The sequence below is a fragment of the Mercenaria mercenaria genome, chromosome 1 (genome assembly GCF_021730395.1).
Source record: "Mercenaria mercenaria strain notata chromosome 1, MADL_Memer_1, whole genome shotgun sequence".
Classification (NCBI taxonomy): domain Eukaryota; kingdom Metazoa; phylum Mollusca; class Bivalvia; order Venerida; family Veneridae; genus Mercenaria; species Mercenaria mercenaria.
This window is the reverse complement of record NC_069361.1, coordinates 25023769-25051575: the sequence shown is the minus strand read 5'-3', so window position 1 is coordinate 25051575 and position 27807 is coordinate 25023769. Positions and strand designations below refer to the sequence as shown.

The 27807-nt window shown below is 36.4% G+C and overlaps 1 protein-coding gene across 1 annotated transcript; it reads right to left on the bottom strand.

Annotated features, from left to right (window-relative positions):
• Positions 1–541: 541 nt before the first annotated feature.
• On the bottom strand, positions 542–27807 carry LOC128556825 (sulfide:quinone oxidoreductase, mitochondrial-like). Its single transcript, XM_053542488.1, has 10 exons — positions 27353–27807; positions 23335–23505; positions 14534–14587; positions 11243–11440; positions 10578–10681; positions 9073–9181; positions 8056–8245; positions 7045–7112; positions 5797–5975; positions 542–5230 (listed from the first exon to the last, which is right to left on the bottom strand). Exons 1-10 carry the CDS (start codon positions 27536–27538, stop codon positions 5170–5172), a joined length of 1320 nt encoding a protein of 439 aa, XP_053398463.1. The 5' UTR covers positions 27539–27807; the 3' UTR covers positions 542–5169.

Genomic DNA, 27807 nt, shown 5'->3' with positions numbered 1-27807 from the left:
CTGTATGTATTAGGTTGAAACTTCACACAATGCTTCTTTGCAGTCATTAAACTTTTTCAAGTAATCAAGTTAGATAACTCTGGCTGAATTTAGTTCAAATTATGGCCCTATGTTGACTTAGAAAAAATTTGTTGAAATTTCACATGCAAGTTGTTATCATTGCCTTGTAAGAAAATTGAAGTTTGTTATAAATTGTAATAGAATAAATCAGATTCATGCATTTTGCCTAGTTCTAGCCCTTGCATGACATAGAATCTGTTGAAAAGTCCAACATTCTGACTTACAGAAAGCTCCTGTTAAATGAATTGCATGCAAACATAAAGTTTACTCTCGGGTAGTAATGAAAAACAATATTTTATATGCTTTGGCAATTATTTATGAACTATGTCGAATGAAGAAAGCAGCTTTACAAATAAAGAACATGAATACTATTTCAGAAATATGGCACTGGTACAAGGGGGGTAAATTGTATTGCTGTTAAAGCATATAAAATGTACAAGGAAGAAATATAACACATCTGAAACAAAAACAAAACAGAACAGATCTGTCCAGTTTTAATAAAACATGCATAAACAAATGTATGCAATAAAAGTGTACATACAAAAGCATAAATTTAATTATATAAATTTTTACTGCAGGACTTATGAAAGTTTGCCTTCTTAAGGTTAAACAACAAATGTAAAAAAATGTACTTAAGCTGATAATACAGTTTCATTTAGACTATTTTAGTTAAGTTTTGAAAACACTATTAACACATAGCTCAAATTGGCTGTTTACAATGAGTTAGCCATGTGTACATAGGTAGGTAGCAAGTGTCAAAATGTTAATTTTAATGTTCATGTAATAAGAAATCATCTTGTACAATTAGGAAGTTACCAGTGTTATTTGTTAGAAAGCAGGAAGTTTGGCAACTCTGAAGATTAATTCTGTACTGTCCTGGTTTGTCGACGTCCTTGGACATCTAGTATTTGACAAAGTTCATTTCTCTAATAATATCAAAGCATTCTAATACTTAATTACTGCAGACAGTCTTCCGCACTGCACTGTGGTTGGTGTTACCAGTAATTTTGTTTCACTTCATTTTATTTCTGCTTTTTGTACTACTGTACATATGCTTTGTCATACTGCACATATGCTTTGTTATACTGCACATATGCTTTGTTATACTGTACACATGCATTGTCATGCTTTGCAATGTCATGACAGTCTTTAGTTAACAAGTATAATCCTAATTAAGAAATGAAAAATAACCTGTTTAACCCTTAGCCTGCTAAATTTCTAAAATGGACTTTTCCATCATTCAGTTTGGGCAATACCATTTATTATTCAAAGGGGTGATCACTTAAAATTTACTAACTGAATAGCGAACAGTGCAGACCATGATCAGCCTGCACGGATGTGCAGGCTGATCTTGGTCTGCACTGGTTGCAAAACCAATCGCCGCCAGCAGGCTAAGGGTTAAATATATGTGAACACTTTAATAAGCGACATTATAACTTATATTATTACATTAATGATCTTTCTTGGAAAGCCTTAAATCAAGATTCTAATTTATCCAGTGTTTCATCTTTTAAGACAACTTCCACAGCATAATACTGGGATTCTCCTCTAAATTTATACATACAAATTTACAGTAAACTAGAATAGCCACAGTAAACACAAAATAAGTATAGGATATGAAAAAATGTGTGATTACATTTAAATGTTATAAAAATATTTTATCAAGCTGACTGTTCAGTTTTAAAGCATGCATCTTTAGCATATTTATCACTATATCTAAATACAGCCAATGTTAATTCATTTTTGTTGTGTAGCATGACTGAAACAGACTTCACCTTTCTGTGACATAAAAATGAGAAAATAAATGAGAGAATAGTAAATTACCAGTCATGGTGGATAAATTCTGAAAACTATATTATAATTTTGTTTTATAGACTGATTACAGTAACTTAGTATTTTGACATATGAAGACAAGTGTGGATTTCATTTTTATGATAAAAAAAAGCAATATCGTCAATATGGGAACACCTTCATAATGTATGACTTAGGCTTGAAAGAACACAATTTAAAGAGAAATACACAATACAGCTGAAGGTTGTTATCTCAAATTCCATGAGAACAAACATTTTACTTTGAGATGACTAAATCATACTTGTTATGCATGCTTTTCAAGAAAAATGTTGACATAACCCCTTATGTTAACATCACATAACAGTATGTATTTTATACAGATTTTCAGAGTACATATATGAATCACATTTTTGTCACGCTGCCTTTAAATATTTTTAAACTGGCAATGCAACATCATGGGTTTATGTAAAGAACACATATTTACTTCAACATACCAAGACAATTATACATAGAAATTTGACACATAGGCCTACGGGACCTCAAAATATGCAAACATCAACATAACCAAAGTTGAATTAAGTTGAACTTTACTTAAACAGAGTGAAATTTAACACAATATGAAGAAATTTCGACTGGACTTGAAAATTCTTCAAAACAGATAGAATTTTTAGATAAGCGAGTCTGAAACCTAGTTTCAATTGTATATTTATTATTATACAGCTCTTTGAGCTGTTCAAATACTGTAAAAATAGATAATAATACAAAATACAGTGCTTGAATCATCATTATATCACACAATCATAATAACATTTACACCAGAAAAATATAACCAGGACTAGAACTGTTTAATATGAACACACTAAGAAATTATTATTAGAGACGTGGCTGTTAAAATGCTTATACAATAATATGACCTACTGTATAGTAAAATGAAAAATAAAGTTCCCAGACAAGATATCGCTCACCTAGGGAGAACCTTGCTTCTGGCCAAGTTTGGTGAAATCCTTTAAGCAGTTTAAAAAGTTATATAAAGTTTTGTTTTTCTATTTTCTGCTGTGACATCCCCAAAATGCATAACCATTATAAACTTAAAGAGATGGTACAACCATGGTCGCTATAAATCAAGATTCGTGAAGGTCCATCAAGCAGTTTATTGTAACAGGCTGTTTTTTTTCTATTCTTAGCTCTGGCAGACCTTAAAAGAGCCCAAGCAGAACTATTTGAACAAAATTCAGGGAGGTCCTTGCAACGATGCTACAGGCCAATCTAGGTGACAATCAAGTAGGTAATGGGAAGAAGTTTTTTGTATTTGGTGGCCCCTAAAAAAAGGGGCTAAGTGGAACCTTTTAACAAACTTGACAGAGTTCCAGACAAGGATGTTAGAGACCAAGTTTAATGACAATCTATGAACCAGTTTTGGGAAAAGAATATGTTAAAGTTTTTTTTCTATTTTTAGTTCTGAAGGCCCCTAAAAGAATCCAAGCAGAAATATTTGAACAAAACTGAGACAGTTCTATACAAGGATTCTACACGCCAAACCTGATGGCAGTCCATGAAGAAGCAGTTGTTTAAAGTTTTATTTCTATTTTTAGCTCTGGCACCCCTAAGTGGCTAAATCAAACCATTTGAACAAACTTTTCAGAGATCCATACAAGAATGCTACAGGCCAAATTTGGAGCAATCAGTCAGGCAGTTGAAAGTTTTGTAATGATCCATAAAATAGTTGGTGAGAAAAAGTGTGTCAAAGGTTTTCCCATTTTTTAGCTTAGGTGGTCCCTACAGAAGGGGCCTAGCAGAATCACTTGAACAAAATTGTGTCGGATACATACAAGGATGCTACAGAAGGTTAGTGAAAGTTCATCAAATGGTTCATGAGAAGAAACTTTCAAGGTTTATCAGTTTTTAGCTCTAGCAGTCCGTGTAATTCTGACCTATATTTCACAAGGAAATGTTTCAAAAAATACAGCCACACGTTGTTAGACCATCCAACTATATTAATATACAATAGCTCTCTCCAACAAAGTTTAGGAGAGCCAATAAAACACCATAACGGAAGTATGGTCAAAATTCACATGGTTTCACCATATAGAATTTAGAGACCAATGTTCAGGTGAGCTTGTATAAAACCATTGCCATCTCTAATTGATGCATTCACATTGGATTGTCAAAATACAGCATACTATACACATAAGGTCAATCTTTCCTGTTTTTGATATCAAAATTTGTGTTTCTTTCCTTCGAGACAAGACAACTTTGCACTTATAAAAATCAGACACACAATTTCTGCATCCCTCCTTTCCTATTACAGTGAGAATGCATATAAGTTATTGCCTTTAGTATTCTTAATCTGGTTTTGATGACTTAAGCAAAACTAATGACTGATTGTCTATACTAATGTGAAAGGAGGACTAATCATCATGGGCTTTGTGACTGTGTCAATCATAAAAATTAAGTCATAACCAACAATGAAAATTCATATTTACTTTACCATTAAACTTAAAAATCCACAATCTCAATTCCCCTTGACCACAAAATCTAATGCCAATGAAATTAATTGATTTCACAGCATTCTTACTAGCTTCAAATCAGTAACAATACCTTAACACCAAATTCATCCAGTCAAATTTATTAATAAACAAGCTTAAAAGCACTACTATACTTATAATAGTTAAGTAACAAAACACTAAAATCTGGTCCCATCAGCTACTTTCAACTTTGAGGTAAATGGGGTTTTTATTGATAATCACTGTCTTCAACCCACTGCATCACTTTGATTTTACTTTTCCTTTTTCAATCACTATTACTTTTTATGATTTAAAAGAAATGGCAAGAATCAGGTGTGCCCCTATAATGCTGGTCAGATATTATCAGACAATATAATTGTTAAAATTAATCCTGTTTCAAAAGACAATATCTAGACTCTGCTTTCAATTGAAAAATCATATGATCATATGCTTACTATTTCTGAAAATAATAGATAAGTTGTTATTACATTCTATGGCTTTTCACAAGCATATCCAAATATTATGCCTGAAAGGGGTTGTTATCTCTCATGTCAGGGGATTATCTGAAGATAAAAGTACAGATAAAACCATTTTGATTAATTAACTTGTCCAGTAATACTCTGAATGATGTTAACTGAACAATTATTGTAAATGATAAAGTTGGACCAGCTTTCAGAAGTCAGTTACATTAACATTCAACCTTTCCAACACAATTAAAATCATAATTATAATTACAAATAAAGCGTGTCTTGAAAATACAAGACAACAGCACTATTTACAGATGATATTTCATATGCTTCACCATGTAAAGCATCTATTTTGACATTCCCAGATGCAAAGCTTTTCTGAAAACCTTGTTTCCACTCCAGTGTCCCCTGAAAACAATAAATTATGAAAACTTGATCAGTTTTGTATTAGTGAAGTGGTATATATTAAATTGTAATAAAATCCTGAATGTGTCAATGATCTGGCTTTAGAAATAAAAATGGTCCATGGAATACCTTCATGTTCTCAGAAAGTTCATTTTGTTTAACAAGCAGTATAGACCAAAGTTTTATGTTTTAATGTGGAAGGGTATATAGGGCTTAAGGGAATATCGACTCAAGGGTAACTGTTCAAGCAGTAAAGGGATTCTGCTGATAAACTGCCAAAACAGTTTATATTACTTGACAGCCAGATTTGTCCATCTGTACCTTAGATTCATTTTCTTACCACTGCATATTTATTTAAGCATTCTTTCATAAGTGCAGTTTGTTACAACACCATTTGTAGTGCAAGAGTCAGCTTACACAACTGGGTGGAAGAGGAGATTTTAAAGCCCTGTTGCAAACGCAGGATCTCCTATCCAGTTTTTCATTAAACTACTTTCTTTATACATGGAACACGTTTCAAGAATTGGTGGTAATTTGGTTCTATTATATATGCTTTTATGTTTACTTACTTGAGGAGAAGATTCCAGTAAATTTCAGGGAACACATTTTTCTTCATGTAGTACATTGACCGTCTTGCCTTAGCTTGGTTAACCGGAAATGTTTCCAGTGGCTCACAACTAAAGTCAAACTCGGCCATAATACATGTATGGTAGCTAACGACAAGAGGACATGCTGTGTAACCATCATACTGTTCAAAAACAAATACCAATATAGCATTTTTAAATACTCTACTTTTTCAAACAGACATGAGAGCTAATAACCGAGTTCACACTGGAGTTTATAATTGCATTTACTTAATTATACACCATAACTGATTTTAAATTCAATACTTGACCAGAATCAATTATAGCTGGGCAATTATTTGACCATTTTCCAATATCAAATGATAATATACTAAATATGACACATAAATTTGCCCAAGAAACATCAGACATGCAACATTTACATGTACATGCCAGAAATAAGTATATGTCTGGACTATTTACAAGCAATGAATGGAAATGCATGTCAGAAATTTACACGCCAGTATATAAACTTTCTCATTTCTAGGAGCCCCATGTGGTTCTGGGACGATCTGTGTATGAAAAGAATTGGAACCACTGTCTTGCCCTTGCATGATCGTAAGAGGCGACTAATAGGGTCTTAACACTGGGTTTTGCTGTAACTCTGTGATTCTAGCAGGTATACAAATTTTGATTCCATACCTCATGTTTTTATTTTGATGTAAATGAGATGTGGAACCAAAATTTGTAGTCCTGTTTGGCGCCATATAACCTATACTGTGTTGGTGCACCGTAAAACCCAAATAAATCAAATCATTTCTAGGTGTGTTTTAACCCGTGAGTAAATGAGTGTTAACAGCGAGATGTCTCATGTGTAAATATACCATTTTTACATAATTATGCACATTATCGGTGAAATATAGACATATTACAGCCCTATAATGGATATACAGCCCTATAATGGATAGTCAAAAAAGAAATGACATCAACATACTCAAATAATACTGACATTCCCACACATTCAATTCAGAATCTTACATGCATTATACATAATAAACCATTCAGACTTTCAGCATGATGCCTTTTCAACTTAAAACTATAGACTGACAACAACTGAGAAGGACCTTAATCTTCTGCTACACATGGTAACTGACTGGTACTCAATGAAAATTCACTAATACTTTAACCATGTCAGATCTATCTACAGGATATAAAGATGGATAAAGAAATGATATTAAGATGAACTTTACATACCTGCCCATTTGGAGTAACTCCTTTCATAACTTGCTGTAGGCTGTTGAAAAGAATTTTATTTTGGGCACCTGAAAAATTAAGGTAAGTGGTTATCAACTGAGATAAATCAAAACCCTGGGAAGATGAATGGAGTCAGATCTTAGCAGAATACATTGTATTTTCCTGTTACATTCCAGTGACTGGAGAATAGCTGCAAACTGAGAATAACGACAGTTACTAGAGTTTGTCAGTCAACATAAACTACAGGTATCTCAAGAAAGATATAAATATAAAAGGGTGACAAAAACTTTGTATAAAAATGGCACAGTTATGGGATAGGTTATGTTAACTTCATGTATAATTCTAGAGGTTTCTTTAAAGTTCCAATGGAATAACTTTATTTTATTCTGAGCTATTTAAGAAAAACAATAATTCTGTCAATAGTAATTTTACCAATGGGCAGATTTCTGGATGAAATTAAGTTTTCCCATTTTCTATGTGCAATAAGTGAATCATTTTTGTGAAAACAAAAATCTGAGTTCATAAACCTTCTACGTGGAGCATGACTTATGACCCTTCCAAGGTCCAATGCAGATATTCTTTGGTTTTAGAGATGTTCTAAGAAAACATCAATTTTGACACATTTTCCAAAATAGAATAGGGAATAATTCTGTAAAATTTTTATGAAACTGCAAGCATAAATTTATAAATTAATTATGATCTCAAATGTCTGTATGAAGTTTCAATCATTGTATAAATAGGTCTCAGAAATATTGAAAGAAAAGTCAATTTTGGCAAACTTTCCATGTGAAAAGAGGACATAAGTTTGTCAAAACAAGTGTCAATGATTGCATCAGGTATGTGAACTTGTCTTATGAACCCAAGATCATACTGTAATTTTTAAAATGATACCTTTTTGGATCCTGAGATGAGACAAGATGAGACAAAGTGATACTTGTATAGCCCCTACAAACAGTTTCTGAACAGGGTAAAATAACCTGAAGAAACTTCCTAACTAAAATGTTTACATACCGACAGCAGCAGCAGTTTTAGCAGTGGGAATATTAGAACCGTCTCCAAGTCCAAACACATTCGGGTAGGTTTTATGTTGCATTGTTAGCTGGTTAACATCTAGAAATCCAGCACTATCTACAAAGGTAGGTGGGGCATTTTTCAGTGGATCAGGAGCCGACATTGGTGGAGCTACATGCAGAAAATCATACTGAAAAGTGTTAAACACATAAATGAGTACACAAACATCTTACAGTTAAGTCTTTCGTCATACATCATATACAATTCATGAATATTCTATAATATTTATTCAGGTAACAATGACTAAAACCTTGGCCTGGAACATGGAAACAAAATCATGCTATAAACTAATGGTAGCCTGTTTGTAAGTTTATAAATATAGCAATAAATTCTAACACGATCCGATTCATTTTCCTATTAAACAAAGAAGGCAGGAAACGGTGAATTATTATACAACAAATCACTGTTCTGACGTCACAATTATTACGTCATGGCGTCAAACGTCATAGCGGCGCACTGGAAAAGAAACCGATTGAAAGCGGGCAAATATTTCATGAATGTCATCAAGGATGTACTTAAAATTCCTTGGTAACGTGTTAGAATCGAAATAATACATCTCATTTAGTGATTTGCTCTTGAATAAATCATTGTTTGTCGTTCAGATGCTGCGCCCTCGTGATATAATTCCTTCGCATCTGAACTCCAAACAATGATTTATTCAACGACAAATCACTGGATGAGATATATTATTTCTTAAATATAATAGTTATTATGTTGGTACATAAAATAATAACAAATCAGCTTTAAATTTTAATCATCTCAAAAATAAGCAAAAACATACTTCAACATTTATTTATGATATTGGGAAAAGTTTCGTTACAGGAAACATTGTACAAAATCTTTTGTCAGCCAAACGTAATCAAAACTGTGACTTTCCTATACACTTCCTATATATGAAAATTTACTTGTGGTCATATTTTTTTTCACAGATTCATTCTCCCGTACTTCTTTACTTACATCATGTGTTTGCACCTCCCCAGACTCACTATCTAGTAGTTCAATGGTCACTGTCTTTTTTATGTGGTCCACAGCTTTCAAACTAGTTCTAAAATTCACTTTTATGTTCCTGAAATCAAAGACAACATTAAAATTGAAATAAAACTTGCTGCTCACACTCCATCTGTCATTAATCATGTATTCTTTTATTTTTTTTGTTGACTGATGGTATTTCAAATGTTAATGTAAATTCAAAGAAAACCTTGAAGAAAACCACATTGAGAATTCAAATCGAACTAGCAAATCAGATGATCTCCAAATATCAAGCTAGCTTAGCAGACATAATTTTTACCCACACCAAAAATACTATCTCCATGTATGATCTTCAACCACTTCAGCCCAACTGGCCAGTGTTAATTATTGGCTTGACTGAAATGACAACCCATGACAAGTGTAAACAAGAGCACCACAATGTGAAGCAATATACACCTGAAGGTATGACCTAAGCGTGACCCAGAACTTGAAGCAAGCCATCCAGAACATGCGCTCTACATGCGTGTCAAGTTTCTTCGAAATCCTTCAAGGGGTTCCCTAAGTGTGAACTTGACCTTGAAGCGCCATTCGAAACATGCGCTCTACACGTCATCTTGATGTGGTGAACATTTGTGCCATGTTTCTTTAAAATCCTTCAAGCAGTTCAAGAGTTACAGAGCGGACAAGTCATATGACCTCTGACCCCTAAGTGTGACCTTGACCTTGAAGTGAGCCATCCAGAACATGCGCTTTGCATGTTGTCTCAATGTGGTGAACATTTGTGTTAAGTTTCTTCGAAATTCTTCAAGGGGTTCATGTATGACCTTTGACCCCTAAGTGTGACCTTGACCTTAAAGCAAGCCATACGAAACATGCGCTCTGCACGTCGTCTCGATGTCGTGAACATTTGTGACCCCTAAGTGTGACCTTGACCTTGAAGTGATCCATCCAGAACATGTGCTCTGCAAGTCATCTCGATGTGGTGAACATTTGTGTCAAGTTTCTTTGAAATCCTTCAAGGGGTTCAAGAGTTACAGAGCAGACACTTTTAAAAATTGACTTCACCACAATATAAACCCTTGACCAGTGCATTTGAAAGTACTTAATTTCACTGAAATTATAACCCAAGATCAGTGTAAATGGCTGATGTAAAAGTAACTGACTTCGCTGAAAGAACAGTGCAACAGTTACAGATTTCACTGAAATATATATGCCCATGACCAGTCGAATTATTTCGGACAGCACTGAAATATTAACCAGTAACCAGTGTCGCATTAATGAACGTCAGTGAAATATCAATATAAGACCAGTGTAATAGTAACTGACTTCACCAAAATATTAGTCTAAGATCAGTGCAATCTTAACTGACTTCATAGAAATATCAACCAGTCAACAGAGTAACTGCCAAAAACTTTCATATGATGAGTGTAATGCTACTTGACTTCAGTAGAATATTATTAACTGTGGCACTGACATTTTCAAACACAACTCACTTCCTCTTGACAATCTCTCGCAAGCTGGCAGCATATTTTTCAACACCAAACATTTTCCCAAGCGACGTGAAATAGTTGATTTCTGCCTTGTCCCTCACACCTTGCTAAAATATAATAAAGAATAGTATGAAATCATGAATAAAATTTAATGAGTGTTACTTCACCTTTACATACACTAGATTAATTACCTTCGACTCTAGATTACCTTCAACTCTAGATGACTCAAAAACCCCTGAATGCTTTTACATGTCTGCTCCGACTTTACGTATTAACTCAAGAACACCTTCAATGTACTCAAGGAAAAAACAGTATTAAGATTTAATCTGTGTTCGTAGGTGAAAGATTAGAACATTTTCCTTATGATTCCTCATTCATTTTTCCCAGTCACTTTTGAGTTTGCTATCTGGGAAATCACACTGATAACAGAGACTTTGAGATACAAAACTGACTCCACTGTGGTTCCAGTCCACAGCCACTAGATCATGATCTACACTGTTCGCTATTCAGTCAGTATCTTTTAGGTAAGCACCCCTTTAAACAGTTAATGGTACTGTCCAAATTGAAAGATGGACAAGTCCATTATAGAAATGTAGCAGGATAAGGGTTACCTCTCAGTAACTTAATCCTGTAAACTATAAAGGCATATTAAACATACAGTTATTTACCTTTCTCCAGAACTCATCAGCCAAGTACATGATCTTTTGTGGTGCTCCGGCACACTTAATTGGTGTGTTTGGGAATGTAAAAACTGCATCACCCCCCTTGAACTTCTGCAAAGCACTAAATGTTTTCTCTGCTGTATCAGGTAAATAAATACTGCCAACCAACGGGTCATTGTCCAATGCATCAATCAATCCTTCAACCTGGAAAACAATTAAATTTAACGGTAAATGGCAGATAAAACCTTCTGCTAAATCAAGAAGAAAATTTAATCAAAGTTACATTTTAGAAAATTTGTTTTATTCCATTGGTTTGAATAGAGTTTTTCAGCAGCAAATTAGAGTGTAGATATATCTGACAGTGTTCTTGTTGTTAATTAAGCTCATAGTATTAATCGGTGTAAATACATCTTACAGTGTTCTACATGCAAGTACATCTGAAAGTTTTCTCAGTGTAAGCAGATCTGACAGTGTTTTCGGTGTATGTAGATCTGTTAGTGGTCTTGGCATAAGTACATCTAACAGTGTTCTCTGTGTAAGTAGATCTGACAGTGTTGTCAGTGTAAATACAGCTGACAGTGTTCTTCATGCAAGAACATCTGACAGTGTTCTCGGTGTAAGCAGGTCTGACAAATTTCTTGGTGTAAGTAGATCTGACAGTGTTCTCGGTGTATGTAGATCTGACAGTGGTCTTGGCATAAGTACATCTAACAGTGTTCTCTGTGTATGTAGATCTGACAGTGTTCTTGGTGTAAGTAAATCTGACAGTGTTCTTGGTGTAAGTAGATCTGACAGTGTTCTCAGCATAAGTAGATCTGACAGTGTTCTCAGCATAAGCAAACCTGACAGTGGTCTTGGTGTAAGTAGATCTGACAGTGTCCTCAGTGCAAGTAGACCTGACAGAGTTCTCAGCATAAGCAGGTGTGACAGTGGTCTTGGTGTAACTAAATCTGACCATGGTCTCGGTGTATGGTAAGTAGATCTGTTTTCCATTAAGTAGATATAACAGTGTTCTCAGTGTAAATACATCTGACAATGTTTTTTGTGCAAGTAGATCTGGCAATGTTCTCGGTGTAAGTAGATCTGACAGTGTTCTTGGTGTAAGTAGATCTGACAGTGTTCTCAACATAAGCAGATCTGACAGTGGTCTTTGTGTTAGTAAATCAGACAGTGTTTTCCATGTAAGTAGATATGACAGTTTTCTCCATGTAAGTAGATCTGACAGTGTTCTTAGCATAAGTAAATCTGACATTGTTCACAGCATGAGTAGATCTAACTGTGTTCTTTGTGTAAGCAGATAAGACAGTGTTCTCCATGTAAGTATATCTGACAGTGTTCTCCATGTAAACAGATATGACAGTGGTCTTTGTGTAAGTAGATCTGATAATGATCTTGGTGTAAATACATTTGACAGTGTTCTCCATGTATTACTAAGTATATCAGACTGTGTTCTCAATGTAAGTAGATCTGATATTGGTTTTGGTGTAAGCAGATCCGACAGTGTTCTCTGTGTAAGTAGATATGAAAGTGTTCTTGGTGTAAGTAGATCTGATAGTGGTTTTGGTGTAAGTAGATCTGACAGTGTTCTCTGTGTAAGTAGATATGAAAATGTTCTTGGTGTAAGTAGATCTGATAGTGGTTTTAGTGTAAGTAGATCTGACAGTGTTCTCTGTGTAAGTATATATGAAAATGTTCTTGGTGTAAGTAGATCTGACAGTGTTCTCTGTGTAAGTAGATATGAAAATGTTCTTGGTGTAAGTAGATCTGACAGTGTTCTCTGTGTAAGTAGATCTGAAAATGTTCTTGGTGTAAGTAGATCTGATAGTGGTTTTGGTGTAAGTAGATCTGACAGTGTTCTCTGTGTAAGTAGATATGAAAATGTTTTTGGTGTAAGTAAATGTGATAGTGTTCTCTGTGTAAGTAGATGTGAAAATGTTCTTGGTGTAAGCAGATCCAACAGTGTTCTCTGTGTAAGTAGATATGAAAATGTTCTTGGTGTAAGTAGATCTGACAGTGTTCTCTGTGTAAGTAGATATGAAAATGTTCTTGGTGTAAGTAGATCTGATAGTGGTTTTGGTGTAAGTAGATCTGACAGTGTTCTCTGTGTAAGTAGATATGAAAATGTTCTTGGTGTAAGTAGATCCGAAAGTGTTCTCTGTGTAAGTAGATATGAAAATGTTCTTGGTGTAAGTAGATCTGACAGTGTTCTCAGCATAAGTAGATATGAAAATGTTCTTGGTATAAGTAGATCTGATAGTGGTTTTGGTGTAAGTAGATCTGACAGTGTTCTCTGTGTAAGTAGATATGAAAATGTTCTTGGTGTAAGCAGATATGAAAATGTTCTTGGTGTAAGTAGATCTGACAGTGTTCTCTGTGTAAGTAGCTGACAGTGTTCTCTGTGTAAGTAGATATGAAAATGTTCTTGGTGTAAGTAGATCTGACAGTGTTCTCTGTGTAAGTAGATATGAAAATGTTCTTGGTGTAAGTAGATCTGATAGTGGTTTTGGTGTAAGTAGATCTGACAGTGTTCTCTGTGTAAGTAGATATGAAAATGTTCTTGGTGTAAGTAGATCTGACAGTGTTCTCTGTGTAAGTAGCTGACAGTGTTCTCTGTGTAAGTAGATATGAAAATGTTCTTGGTGTAAGTAGATATGAAAATGTTCTTGGTGTAAGTAGACCTGACAGTGTTCTCTGTGTAAATAGCTGACAGTGGTCTTTGTGTAAGTAGATCTGATAGTGCATGGTCTTGGTGCAAATACATCTGACAGTGTTCTCCATGTAAGTATATCAGACAGTGTTTTAATGTTAGCAGATTTGACAGTGCCCTTGGTGTAAGAAGATGAATGGATATGCAATATTTGGCCAAAGTATAAATAAAATGTACACAAAACTAAACTAGATATGGCACTGAAATATTATACCGAAGGTGACTGCAAATTAATCCAACCTTCAGTTTCAGACAAGATTTTGTTACAGACTTGCCCTGAAAAATCTAGAAGCTCAACATTTTAGATTAAATATTCAAGATGTCAGAAACCTGCAATTCCACCAGAGCATTCAACCCATGGTCCAAAAAGTATGTGTATAGGCTTGGAACTCACCATTCCTGTTTTGTTTGGGTATAGACAGACATATCAGTCACAATCAATATGCTTGGGAGACACACTTGTAGTATGCATTATGTATTTTAATTTATAGCTGGTAACAGTCTTAACAGCTGTATACTAAACTACTTAACAATTTGAAATGTAAACATATGTATATCTGAATTTCAATGCTGTTATCAGTGTTCCTTACCTTGTTTAAATCAATCTGTATACCAAGGGCAACAACTAGGTAATCATAGCTTAACTGAAATACAAACATACAAAATAATTGCAACTATAGAACAATTAAAACAAAACAAATAAGAGCCGTGCCATGAGAAAATCAACATAGTGGCTTTGCGACCAGCATGGATCCCGACCAGCCTGCGCATCCATGCAGTCTGGTCAGGATCCATGTTGTTCGCTAACAGTTTCTCTAATAGCAATAGGCTTTGAAAGCGAACAGCATGGATCCTGACCAGACTGCGCAGATGCGCAGGCTGGTCTGGATCCATGCTGGTCGCAAACCCACTATGTTGGTTTTCTCATGGCGCGGCTCATATACATTAATAGTCCATATAAATGTGTCTCTATATCTGATAACAAGAGTGCAAGACTGTCACAAAGTACGCCCGTAAAATGAAAACTGTCTGACTTAGATAGCGGACAAAGCTAAATTCGCAGTTTTTCGAGTAATTCAAGGGCCATAATCCATGAGTGCCTGGGGCGATTTGGATGGTTATCAAATTGGTCGAGATATTATGCCCATAAATATTGTCAGCAGTTTTAGTGAAGATCAGATAAAAACTGTTCAACTTAAAGAGAGCGGACATGCTTTTGACGCTGACCGGTGTTCACATAATACGTCCCTCTCTTTCAGAGAAGTTTGAAGAAATTCTATTATAGGGAAAAATTTTGCCCCAAATTCTAGCATACGTCCTTAAGCAATTTAGTTATATTTGAATATCTAAAATCATGTATAAAGACAAGAAAAGTGTCTTAAATATTTAACCTCTAAGTGTGATTATGACCTTTGTATAGGATTATATGATTATTATTGTCATGCTTAGTTATTTATGTACACTATATATATTTACAGATGTCGAAGATTGTGAAGGTACACTGAATAAACTGTAAACTGGACCAAGGAGAAGTTGTTCTCATTTATCTTCGACATCAAGTGGACTACTCTACTGTGACTCCTGACACAAATATCAGCTCTGGACATTGTGGACTCGAAATGCTTATCAGCCCTGAGTTCAGAAAACAGTTAACATGTCAGAAGTACCTTGCCCTATTCCTGGTTGTGAATATAAGACGCCGAATGTTGATGCTGGTGTTGTTGTGGAACTAATCAAAGCTCATTATAAGTGTTATGCACCCAGCTGCTCCTTCAGCAGCTCACAGTCGCGAAAGTAGAACGCGTGAGAGTGTGTGTGTGGGTTCGGGTTTAACGTCTTTTTCAACAATTTTTCAGTCATATAAATGATGGTGTCTACTTGTAGCAGTGTGCACAATGCCCAACTTTATAGTGCTGCCTGACACTGGAATATCACGTCGTAGACATGTGGCATGATACCCCACCCAGTCACATTATACTAACACTGGGCTGACCAGCCCTAGCACTGTCCTGTTAATGCTGAGTGCCAAGCGAGGAAGCTACTAGTACCATTTTTTACCTCTTTGGTATGACACGGCCAGGGATTGAACCCACGACTTCCCGCACTCGAAGCGGATGCTCTACTACTAGGCTATGGAGAACGCGTGAGAAGATCAACTATTACGCCTGCTGGCACAACTGAAGACTGGGCATATTTCCAGTCACGATGGAATGATTATGTCGCAGCAACTAAAATTGATGGTCCTTATAAAGTTATTCATTTACTAATCGAATGCTGCGATGAACCACTTCGTAAGGACTTGACGCGCGCAGCTGGCGGAAGCCTCAAAGTTATGGCTTCCATCCGCAAATTGGCAGTAAGAGAAGAAAACACTATGGTAGCTCACGTTGCATTGCATAATATGACACAAGATAGAGACAAAACAATTAGGGGTTTCGGTGCAAGGTTACAAGGTCAGGCGAACATTTGTAAGTTTGTTATTAAGTGCACCAATTGTGACCATGATGTTAACTATATGGAGGCAATTATGCGTGACATGTTGAGCAGAGGCTTGTGTGATCCTGAAATTCAAATGGACCTCCTTGGTGATCAGAATCAAGATATGACATTGGAAGACGTTTATAAATTTGTGGAAGCAAAAGCGTGGCCATGGGAAACAAAGCTCGGTGGGCATTCGTCGTTCTAAATGCCCTGCTTACGGCCACAAATGTGACATTTGCCAGCGTGATAACCACTTCGAGTCTGTCTGTCGCAGTTAGGACAAACCCACCCAAAGAAGCCCGCCCCGTACTCAAGCACCAAAGGCGGCGTTACATGAGGATGCTGTGTTTGACACTCTCTGCACTTTATTTGATACACCATTATCATATTCAGATAATCTAGACTCAAATGTGTGCTTTGTAAATAAGGCTGTTCCCCTTGATCATTATGTCTATGGTACACTAACTGATTCACGGGTACAACGCAATTCTAAACCTCAACCATTTATAAATGTTACTATTAAGGCACTGCCACAAGATTATGCTGAGCTTGGTTTAGATGCTATGCATGTATCTTCCCTTTCAGTTTCTGTTCCTGCATTCCCGGCTGTACATATTCCAGAGTAACTGCGGAAAAATTGCAGACAAATGCAAAACTTCCATGGAAAGTAGGTACTACTAGTAGAAATAGTACGGAAAAGTCACCTGTTATATAACATGTCCAGAGTGATTGCAGATGTTTTCCACGGACATCTCTGGAAATTACTCTGGACATCTATCAAAATGTTCATGGAATATTCACCAACACTGCGGAAATGTAGCACTTTGAAAAAATTCTGGTCATTTAACTCTGGAAAATAACTCTGTCATTTCTGTCAGTTCTCTGAAAGTTTATTGGTCAATTATGTAAACACAAGTGCATGTCCTGGTTAACAAAAGTGTCAATGACATCCACGATCCCACTGTAGCACCTTGTGGTTGTCCAACACGCCAGCTACCTCCTCCATTACCGAAACTGCCACCTTTCCCCGCCACTGTTGAAAACCGTGAAAAGCTTCAACAGTATCTTTTAACACATGTGAACATCAACAACTACCCCTCATGGACTGTCCCCCAATGATGTTAATGGTTAATCCAGATGCTACACCGATTGCTCACCACACGCCTGTGCCAGTCCCGCTTCATTGGAGGGATGCAGTTAAGGAGGGACTAGATCAAGATATATGCTTGGGTGTTCTGGAGAAGGTTCCGATTGGTGACCCAGTCACATGGTGCGAAAAAGAATGGCAAACTTAGACGAACTGTTGACTTCCAGTCACTAAATGTACAGGCAACCCGAGAAACCCACCACATAGCCTCCCCATGCTTACAAGCAAGATCTGTCCCAGCCAACAAAAAGAAGACGATCTTCGACGCTTGGAATGGTTATCACAGTGTCCCCATCTGTGAGGAAGACCGTCACCTAACGACATTTATTACACCTTGGGGAAGATATCGTTACAAAACTGCCCCTCAGGGATATATCGCTTCCGGAGATGGCTACACCAGACGATATGACGAGATCATTGCTGACATAGCAAACAAAAGCAAGTGTGTTGATGATGATTTACTTTGGGCGGACTCCATCAAAGAACTTTCCACCAGGCTGCTAATTGCCTGGATGTCTGTGGCAGAAATGGCATTGTTCTCAATCCTGAGAAATTTGTCTTCGGTGCTGACACAGTTGAGTTTGCCGGTTTTGAAATCTCTCCCATGGAAGTTCGTCTAGTCAAAGATACATTCGTGCAATTACTGACTTCCCTACCCCTAAGGATCTTACTGATGTCCGGTCATGGTTTGGTTTAGTGAACCAGGTATCTTACGCCTTCAGCATGACTGACAGAATGCAGCCCTTCAGAAACCTACTCAAACCAGACGTTAGTTTCGAATGGACTGATGAGCTTCAGGAACTTTTTGAGGAATCAAAACGTGTGATTGCCAGTGAAATTGAAGAGGGTGTAACTATCTTTGATCCTGCTAAGCCCACTTGTCTGGCGACTGACTGGTCTAAGACTGGAATAGGATTTTGGCTTTTGCAAAACATCCGAGGACAGTGTTTTGTCCACCGCGGTATTTACTTTAAATGCTCTAAGTATCAGGTCAGTTACATGGGACAGAGTGAGAACAGCCACCGCAAGTGACCACGACCTACTAATGCTCTCTGACTTTGTTGAACAAGGCATGCCTGAGACCCTTAGCAAAATGCCTGAACCGATCCGAGATTTCTTCCATTTCCGAGAGGACCTTTCAACAGTAGATAGTGTTATACTGTACAAGGACAGAGTCGTCATTCCAGCTTCGCTCACGGATGAAGTTCTCGCAGCTCTGCATGCAGCGCATCAAGGTGTAACACCTATGATATCAAGAGCTGAGGCCTCTGTATTTTGGCCTGGAATCACCCAAGCAATCAATGACGTTAGACTGAGTTTCACACATTGTAATCGCATTACACCTTCAAACCCCAGTGCACCACCAATCCCACCTACAACCCCTGAATATCCATTCCAGTGCCTTTGTGCGGACTACTTCACCTACAAGGGCACTCACTACTTAGTTGTTGTCGACCGATACTTGAACTGGCCAATTGTAGAAAGAGCCTCAAATGGTGCAGATGGGTTTAAGTGTCCTGCTTACGACGTATATTTGTGACATATGGCATCCCAGATGAGCTTTCCTCCGACGGCGGACCAGAATTTGTTGCTACAGTTACGCGTAAATTTCTCCAGGACTGGGGTACGTGTTCACCATAGATTGTCCTCAACTGCATTCCCACACAGCAACTGCAGGGCTGAACTCGGTGTAAAGTCTATGAAACGTCTCCTAATGGACAATACTACTGAATCTGGTGACCTTGACACTGATAAGGTCCAGCGCGCCATGCTGCAACTTCGGAACACTCCAGATCGAGACACAAAACTCTCTCCTGAGATGTGCATCTTTGGTCGCCCAATTAAGGACTTCATCCCAATATCGCCTGGAAAATACAAACCTCATGATACTTGGCGATCTACAGCTATGGCTCGCGAAGAAGCACTGAGAAACAGACATATGAGATGTGCTGAACGACTTAGCAAACATACTAAACGCTTGCTACCCCCTGAAGTTGGTGACTATGTTCGCATCCAGAATCATTAGTTGGCCCCCTGGCCCTCTTAAGTGGGATAAGACTGGAGTAGTCATAGAGGTCAGGCAATATGACCAATATGCAGTGCGTGTTGATGGGTCGAGACGTGTCACTATACGAAACCGTAAATTCCTGCGCAAATATACTCCCGTACAATTACCGTCGAAACAACTCACAATTGAGTCCGATATCAACATCAACAAGCCACCCCGTCCCTCTCCTGGAACTGTTACTGTCAGTACACCAGCTGTTGTCACGACCCCGTGTGTGCAAACGGTAACCCACCTACAGTGCCAGCCAACCATACTTCAACCCCTGCTACTAGTACTATGATACCAGAGGTTCCACAAACTCCTACAGGCCCAGGTATCATATCACATTCTCCTACTAACAGGGATCTAAGGCGTCACATTCCTTTCCATCCATCGCCTACTAGTCCTGAGAGCCAGCCACATGGTAAAAGTAACGGAAATACTCCAACTCGTCCAGGTGATACCTCAATCACAGCAACAGATCCAATACCGACACCGGCACTGCCCCCGCCAGTCCCCGACGGTCAAACAGACCCAGACGTCCACCCATTTGGCAGCAGGACTACGAACTTGACACGGGCTCAGTGCCCTCAACAGACTAATTTGCAATTCAAAGATAGTGCTTAAAAACTCCAAAACAGTTAAATGTTCACATACTATTTACTTGTTTCCTCAGTTTTTTTTTCACATACAGATTAGTGGATATGTAATTTTTGAGTTCAAGTTTTAATAAGAATATTTGACAGTTGGAAATTTTCAGACTACTTAATTGTTCTCAATGTTTTGATTTTAAGTTTAATTGAGTAAAAGTATTATCGAGCATTGCTGGACAATATAGATTGTTGATAGAATGAAACTTTGACAATATTTGGAAAGTATGATGGACATCTAGTGAAATATATCAGAGTGATGAACTGTTATCAATGTGAATATGCACATACATGCATAATTTTTTCCCCCCTTTATCATTGTTAATTGTTTGATTTGTTTGATATACTTAAATATCTAGTCAGTCTTTGATCTATTATACCGAGAACCACAAAAATCTAGTCAGTCTTTGATCTATACCAAGAATCACTTTATATCTAAAGACTGTGGGGGGTGGGTGGGGGGGGGGAGGGGGTGAGATATAGGATTATATGATCATTATTGTCATGCTTAGTTAAGGTACACTATATATATTTACAGATCTCGAAGATTGTGAAGGTACACTGAATAAACTGTAAACTGGACCAAGCCAAGGAGAAGTTGTTCTCATTTACTTTGTACTAGGGGTTTGAGTCTTAAATGTGACACATTTTCTTACTATGGTGAATATTTTTTCAGTTATTTAAGGTCTGTCCATGCATGCAGGCAAGAAAAATGATGACAAATCTTTGACCTCTAAATATGACCTTGATATCTGAGCTAGGGGACTTAGACTTGCACATGGCAAAATGTCATGTATTAAGGTGAATGTTTTATCAAAATCTGAAGAAATAAATAAAGCGAAGAACTAACTCCAGAAATATACGTTTTACTTCAAAACTAACATGTTTCGTCCATTGGACTTCATCAGAGTATAATAACAAAATAGTATGACGTCACAGGAAAGTACGACGTCAATGACGACGTCAAAAGACGTTACCCATTTTGGCGTTATATTCACATATAGTATAGGATCAAAAATAGATACTTATTTCCTGCAAAAATTGCAAAGCAAAAATAATATTAATACAGGCAAGGAAAACTAACTAATATGCAAAAATACATTAGGAAGAATCTGTGTGAAAAAATGAAAGACTAAAATAATATTTTAGCATTCATGCCATGAGGCCAGGCTGTATTCAATGTATAAATCCAACGAGTCTCTTTCAAGAGCCTAAACCAGTCATTTTTTACCAAGTCGATTGGCATGAAAGAAAAATCACTGACAGAGTGATTTTCAGAATTGAAATGTTCAGATACATTTGTAGGAGTATCAGGAAAATGTCTGATATCAAATTTATGGCTGTTCATTCTTTGAGAACATTTCTGATGTGTTTGTCCCACATATTGTAACTTACACTTTTTGCATGTGATTAAATAGATAACATTTTCAGACATGCAGTTAAGATTTTGTTTAACATTGTAAGTTTTTAAAGTTTGAGAGCTTGTAAACTGTACAGATTCAGTGATATAAGCGCAATGAGAACACCGTGTTCTATTACATTTAAGAACACCAGCATTTACATCCGAAGACATCAGGCTACTGTGAACCAAGATATCACTAAGATTTGTAGGTCGCTTGTAAGCAATAATTGGTTTGCATTTAACCAGGTTGCGTACACTGCTTTTCTCAGATAGTTCAAAAAGCCCCCAATATTTATTAAGGATCTGACCAATGTTTGGTAGGGATGGGTTGTATATGCAAACAAAGGGGATAATATCATCTGTGTTCTGCCTGTGGTTGGTCATGGCTTCTTCGGTTGACAATGCTGATGCTTTAGCTAAAGCATCATCAAGGATATGACTTGGATAATTACGATTATGGAAATACATTCGCAATTTCTCCAATTCATTTGTGAACAAATCATCATTAGAAGTGAGACGCCTGTATCGCTTAGCTTGGCTATACGGGATCCCTTTCTTGCATGAAAGAGGGTGACAGGATGAAAATTCAATGTATTGATGTGTATTGGTTGCTTTTTCATGACTAACATGAATTACAACAGCTACTTTCTGAAACACAACAGACAGACAAGGGTAACACAGTATGGCCCCTTCCCCACACTCCCCTATAATAAATGCTGAAACAGGAGGGAAAAAAATAATAGTCTCTTAAAATAAACATTATTCATGTACATGTAAAATATTGTTGCTTCAATGCAAAAAGTGTATAGCTGTATTGACATAAAGAAACAGTTCTTCACTTTTTCCATTGACAGAGATTGTAAGTTGTTTACAACACCACTTGTTCAAGGTTACATTGTTCTACTTTAAAGTTGGTCTAGATTTTAGATAAGGTAGGTATTTAATACCAGAAGCTTCACAATTTTTTTCATTTTAAGATTATTTGAACTGTTTATAACCTTCTCAAGCACAGCATTATAATGTTTCGCATTATAAAGTATACATAGCATAGTACAAGTAATTCAGTATGTTTTTGTTGTTAAAATAATTATCTTGACCTGAATCTGAGTAATACAGCTGGGGTAAAAAGACACAAACAAATCATATTTTTTCTAGAAAAGGGGCACCATTGACAAAATAAATGTTTATTTTTTTTATAAAAGTGCACAGTAGATAGGGCAGACAAGGTGATAGGTCAACCATAGTATCTTTACTTTGTTTGAACCATAGCTGCTAGCATGACATGAAATGCCTATTTAAAGCACATGTTCTTACTACTATAATCTTAGTTGAAATTAATCACACATTTAACAAATAAGACATTTTCATAATATTCACTGTACCATATGAATATTAAAAAATAACAAAGCCTATGTATAATTTTTTCCTAGTGAAAATCTTAATAATATCTTCTTGTCAGAAACTGCCATGGTGGCCCGATTTCAAAATAATTTCATAAAAACATTTTTTGGGTGACCCATTATCAAGATAAGTTCAAATTTTACCGACTTATCTAAAAACAATTATTGGCTAAAAGAGCTAATTGTCAGATACTTAAAGAAAAATTACAAATTAAACTGTTGCAACAAAATTGGAAAATGGATTAAAATGCAATCAGTACACACCTTCTTTCCATTACCAAGTGTAACAGAATTATTTTCGGGATCAAACTCTGCAACTGCCTCTGTATGATGGTCACACTTTTTGGGTAAGACATCTTTCATTGGTCTCGCTGTCTGTGCCACTGTCTTGATTCCCGCACCAACCAGAGTCCACAGGGGCTGGTAGTAATGATACTGAAAATATACAAGTTAAGGGATATAACATTCTTTAACAAGAAACGCGGCAATGCCACGAAACCAGGTTTTCAACTTTTCATAAGAATAAACAAGAGTACTAGAATGTCACAATATATGCCCGTCAAAGCAAATTTCTTTACTCTAGCACCTGTATTTGCAGATGTAATTTTAATTTTGTGGTTGTTTAGTAATCATTGTAATTCTTTTGTTTTTCTAAGTCCACAAAAAAACTCCTTACCAGGTAGAGATACCTTAAAATACACCTAAAATTAGAAAGTAACAACTATGTTGTACCACAGACAAGTGGTCTTGGCTTTTCCCTACGGTCAATTATAAAAAAGTTACAATATAAGTTATTTATAGTAACAACTAAGGCAAGTTAATCTTAAAAAAAAAAAAAAAAAAAAAAAATTGTAAGTCCACACAGAAATCCTTACCAGGTAGAGACTGGTCAAAATACACCTCAAACTTGGATGTAACATGCATGTTGTACTACAGAAAAGTGGTCTCGATTTTTCCCTACGTCTAGTAATGAAAAAGTTACAATATAAGCTATTTATAGTAACAACAAAGGGAAGTAATTCTAAAGAAGGGAACTGCGCAAGACACTTCGTCTCATGATGGTGTATAATTGTGCCAAGTTACATCAAAATCCCTCTATGCATGAAGACGATATGCTCCGGACAAAGTTTTCATTCTTGTATCCTTTGACCTCTAAGTGTGACCTTGACCTTAGACCTAGGGACCTGGTTCTTGCGCATGACACTCCGTCTCATGATGGTGAACAATTGTGCCAATATTCATCAAAATCCCTCCATGCATGTAGAAGATATGCTAACCCTAACCCTAACCTAACCATAACCCTATTTTTAGTAACAATGACCTTGATCTTGATCCAAGAAATCCCAAAATCAATCCCAAGCTACAACTTTATATAAGTTTTCTATACACCAAGTTTCATCATGATAGCTCATTCCTAAGTTAAGTTATTGACCGGAAACCCTTTTTCTATTTTAAGTAACAGTGACCTTGACCTTGACCCCAGAAACCCCAAAATCAATCCCAGCCTTTGACTTGATATAAGCTACATACATACCAAGTTTTATTCAAATATCTTTACCAAACAAAAGTTACTGACCGGAAACCCTTTTTCTATTTTAAGTAACAGTGACCTTGACCTTGACCCCAGAAACCCCAAAATCAATCCCAGCCTTTGTCTTGATATAAGCTACATACATACCAAGTTTTATTCAAATATCTTTACCGAAACAAAAGTTATTGACCGGAAACACCAGTTTGATGCCGCCGCCGCCCGCCCGCCCGACCGACATCTAGCCCCAATCTAATAACTCAGGTTTTCGTTGAAAACCTGGTTAAAAATGCTAATCAACCTGGCTCAATGATTTTGGCTTCTGCACATTACATTATATTATTATCATGTTTAAGTTACATATTTTTATTACCTCCCTTTTTAAGCCTATGCCTGTTAAATGCCAGCTTTTAAGACTGGGGAAATGTACATCTTTTAAGCTTGAGAATGACTGTGCGACTGTGAGCCAAATCAGTGTCATAACACAGTCTGAAACACCAACTCCAATACTGTTTTTTTTATTTCTTATTATGTCAGTCCCAGTGTAGTTTTCCAGCATGATGACATTAACTTGTAAAGTTAATACAAAATCAGGTCATTTTAAATAAAAAGAAAAACAATATTTTGCAGCCAGGAAACACACCAGATGCCTTATTTGGTGTCCAATTATTAAAAAATTTCCCCAAAATTTTCGAGAATGATTTTCTCTATAAAATCTCAATTATACATATGTATCTACAACTACAAGTTTCAGTAAAATCTACTTTGTAGAAGTTTTTCTATATGTGAAATTGTCACCAAAAGTGACTTTTCCCATAAAGCCCAAAATGTTGTGAAATTGACCAGAGGAGCAATTGTTTCAAACTGTCTAACAGAAAAATCAAGCAAACAGTGGCAGGCTGAAGTTGATACATTGATGCTTTGAAGAAATATGGTATAATATAAATGTACACAGCTGAACAACATTAGTTTCAAATGTGCAGTATGTATTATTATCGCATAGTGCTGCAATTTTCCTTTGATCTTTGCAGCATGTTATACATCCCGTCTGTACTTTTTCCATGGAAAGCTTGGAAAAACAGCTTGGAAAAAAACCATGGAGTATTCGGACTCTTTTATTTTGAAAGATTTTGACCAAAGAAAAAAAATCAGGGAATAAAACCTCGGAAACCTGGGCGAAATAACCTCGTAAAATGAACATGCATGGAAACCTTGGAGTATTCGGACAACTTCCGTGTAATTAGTAACACACATTATTACTACAAAACTGTGCTGATATCTTACAAAACTGTTGCGATATATATCAACACGGAAATCTCTATGGAGTTTCATAAGAAAAAAAGTGTTCCGATATATATCAGCACAGTAAAACTGTTCCGATATATATCGGAACACTTTTTCTCTAGTGAGGTCCTATCAAGGGAGTATAATTTTTTCCTTTCAAAGAAAAGATGATTTTAGCTCCAATTTACAGTTCACAGAGAAAGAATTGTCACAAACACCTACATTTATAAAGTAAAAGAATAAATAAACTAGAATATTTCAAAAACTTGATAGTTATTGCCAAATTCAGAAATACATGAAATATATGAAATTCTGAGATTTCTCAAATGTTTCTTTTTCTTTGATTTTTTTTACAAACAAAACAACAAGTTTTACAATATGTCTGGCCAATGAAATGCAAATATTTAAAACCAATGCAGAAATTTGTTGGGTACTTTTATCTGGGGAACACATTTTCTAAAACAGAAGTTTTAGTGTTTCAGTCAGCGAGGCGCAGAAAGGGAATCAAAATAGTAAAAATAATAATAAACAAATTTAAATGAAAATGATATATAAATTTTAATGATAAACTATGTGATAAAACAGTTATAATATGTAGTGCTCATGTGTTACCAGGATATATCAGAGCTAGGGGTACATCTCGTTATTTTTCTCTTCACATATCTGTCTCGGCCTACCGGCCTCGACGATATGTACAGAGAAAAATACCCTCGATGTACCCCTAGCTCTGATATATCCTGGTAACACACTCTCACACATACTATAACTATTACAACTTAAATTTCTGGCCTCCATCCAGGCATTATTTTAGGCACAGAGAATCGATCCACTTGGAGGGCTCACATGAAGAGTTCTACACCCCAAGAGAGGTCCAATGAATCCACACTGTCAAGGGGCAAATGATCTAGTCAGTAAACTTAACCTTTCAGACACAGAGGCCCATGCTACCTTTAATGAAATTGCAATACTACAAGTACTATTCCAACAAAACATGCACAGATTTTACATATTTAGTCTTGAACCACTTGGCAGTTATATTTGAAATCAACAGTGTGCTACTGCTGTGCACAACACTTTGGAAGTATCTTTGAATGGATATCAAGGGCCAAACCTGGGGGGACACCAAGCACGCCCCACTCTCCAAAAAATCTGGCAAGCATACAATTTTGTTAGCCTAAAACTGAATAATTGCTGAACTGGAGAGACCAGACAACAATCATTTAACTAAAACCTAATTAAGTCAATTACTTGTGTAATAAAAATATTCAAGATGACATTATCTATTTATGCTTAATAAAGTATGTAAAATATAGATCTACATCAGGATTACACCATTTGAGGTTTTCTTGCCAAAAATTGTCTGTCCAAGGGCGCTTTATACATTAAAGGCAGTTTGACTAAAAGTCTCCCTTTCAGAATATAATTAACTCCTAATATGACTAATGAAATGATTAATCTCACAATGTATACCTTTGCTGGTTCTATCACAGCCACATTTCCTGGACCAAGTGCACGGGATACACGTGCAGCTACAGCACAACCACCTGCGCCGCCTCCAGCTACCACAACCTTGTAATGAACTTTGTCCGCTGTACTGCTGTACTTTCGTGTCACTTGCACGACTAAAGTTCGCAAAGCACGAGCACTTGTTGTCATTATTCTGTCTTTATCCAGGAAGTGTAAAAGACTCGGCCACAAATTTCAATAATATATTTTCAGCTGGGGTCCTTTTCCACAACTTTTCGTTAATTCCAACGATATTTCACACAACTCTATAGATTCTATATTTAAATAACATCGAAAACAAGCGAAAATGAACAGGATCTTCTGTGTATTTTCATGCGAGTAACGTATGGTATTATTACACGTTGTTGTTTACAGTTTCAGTGTGTTTTCAAGTTGTCGTTCTTTCTACTCACTCCCAC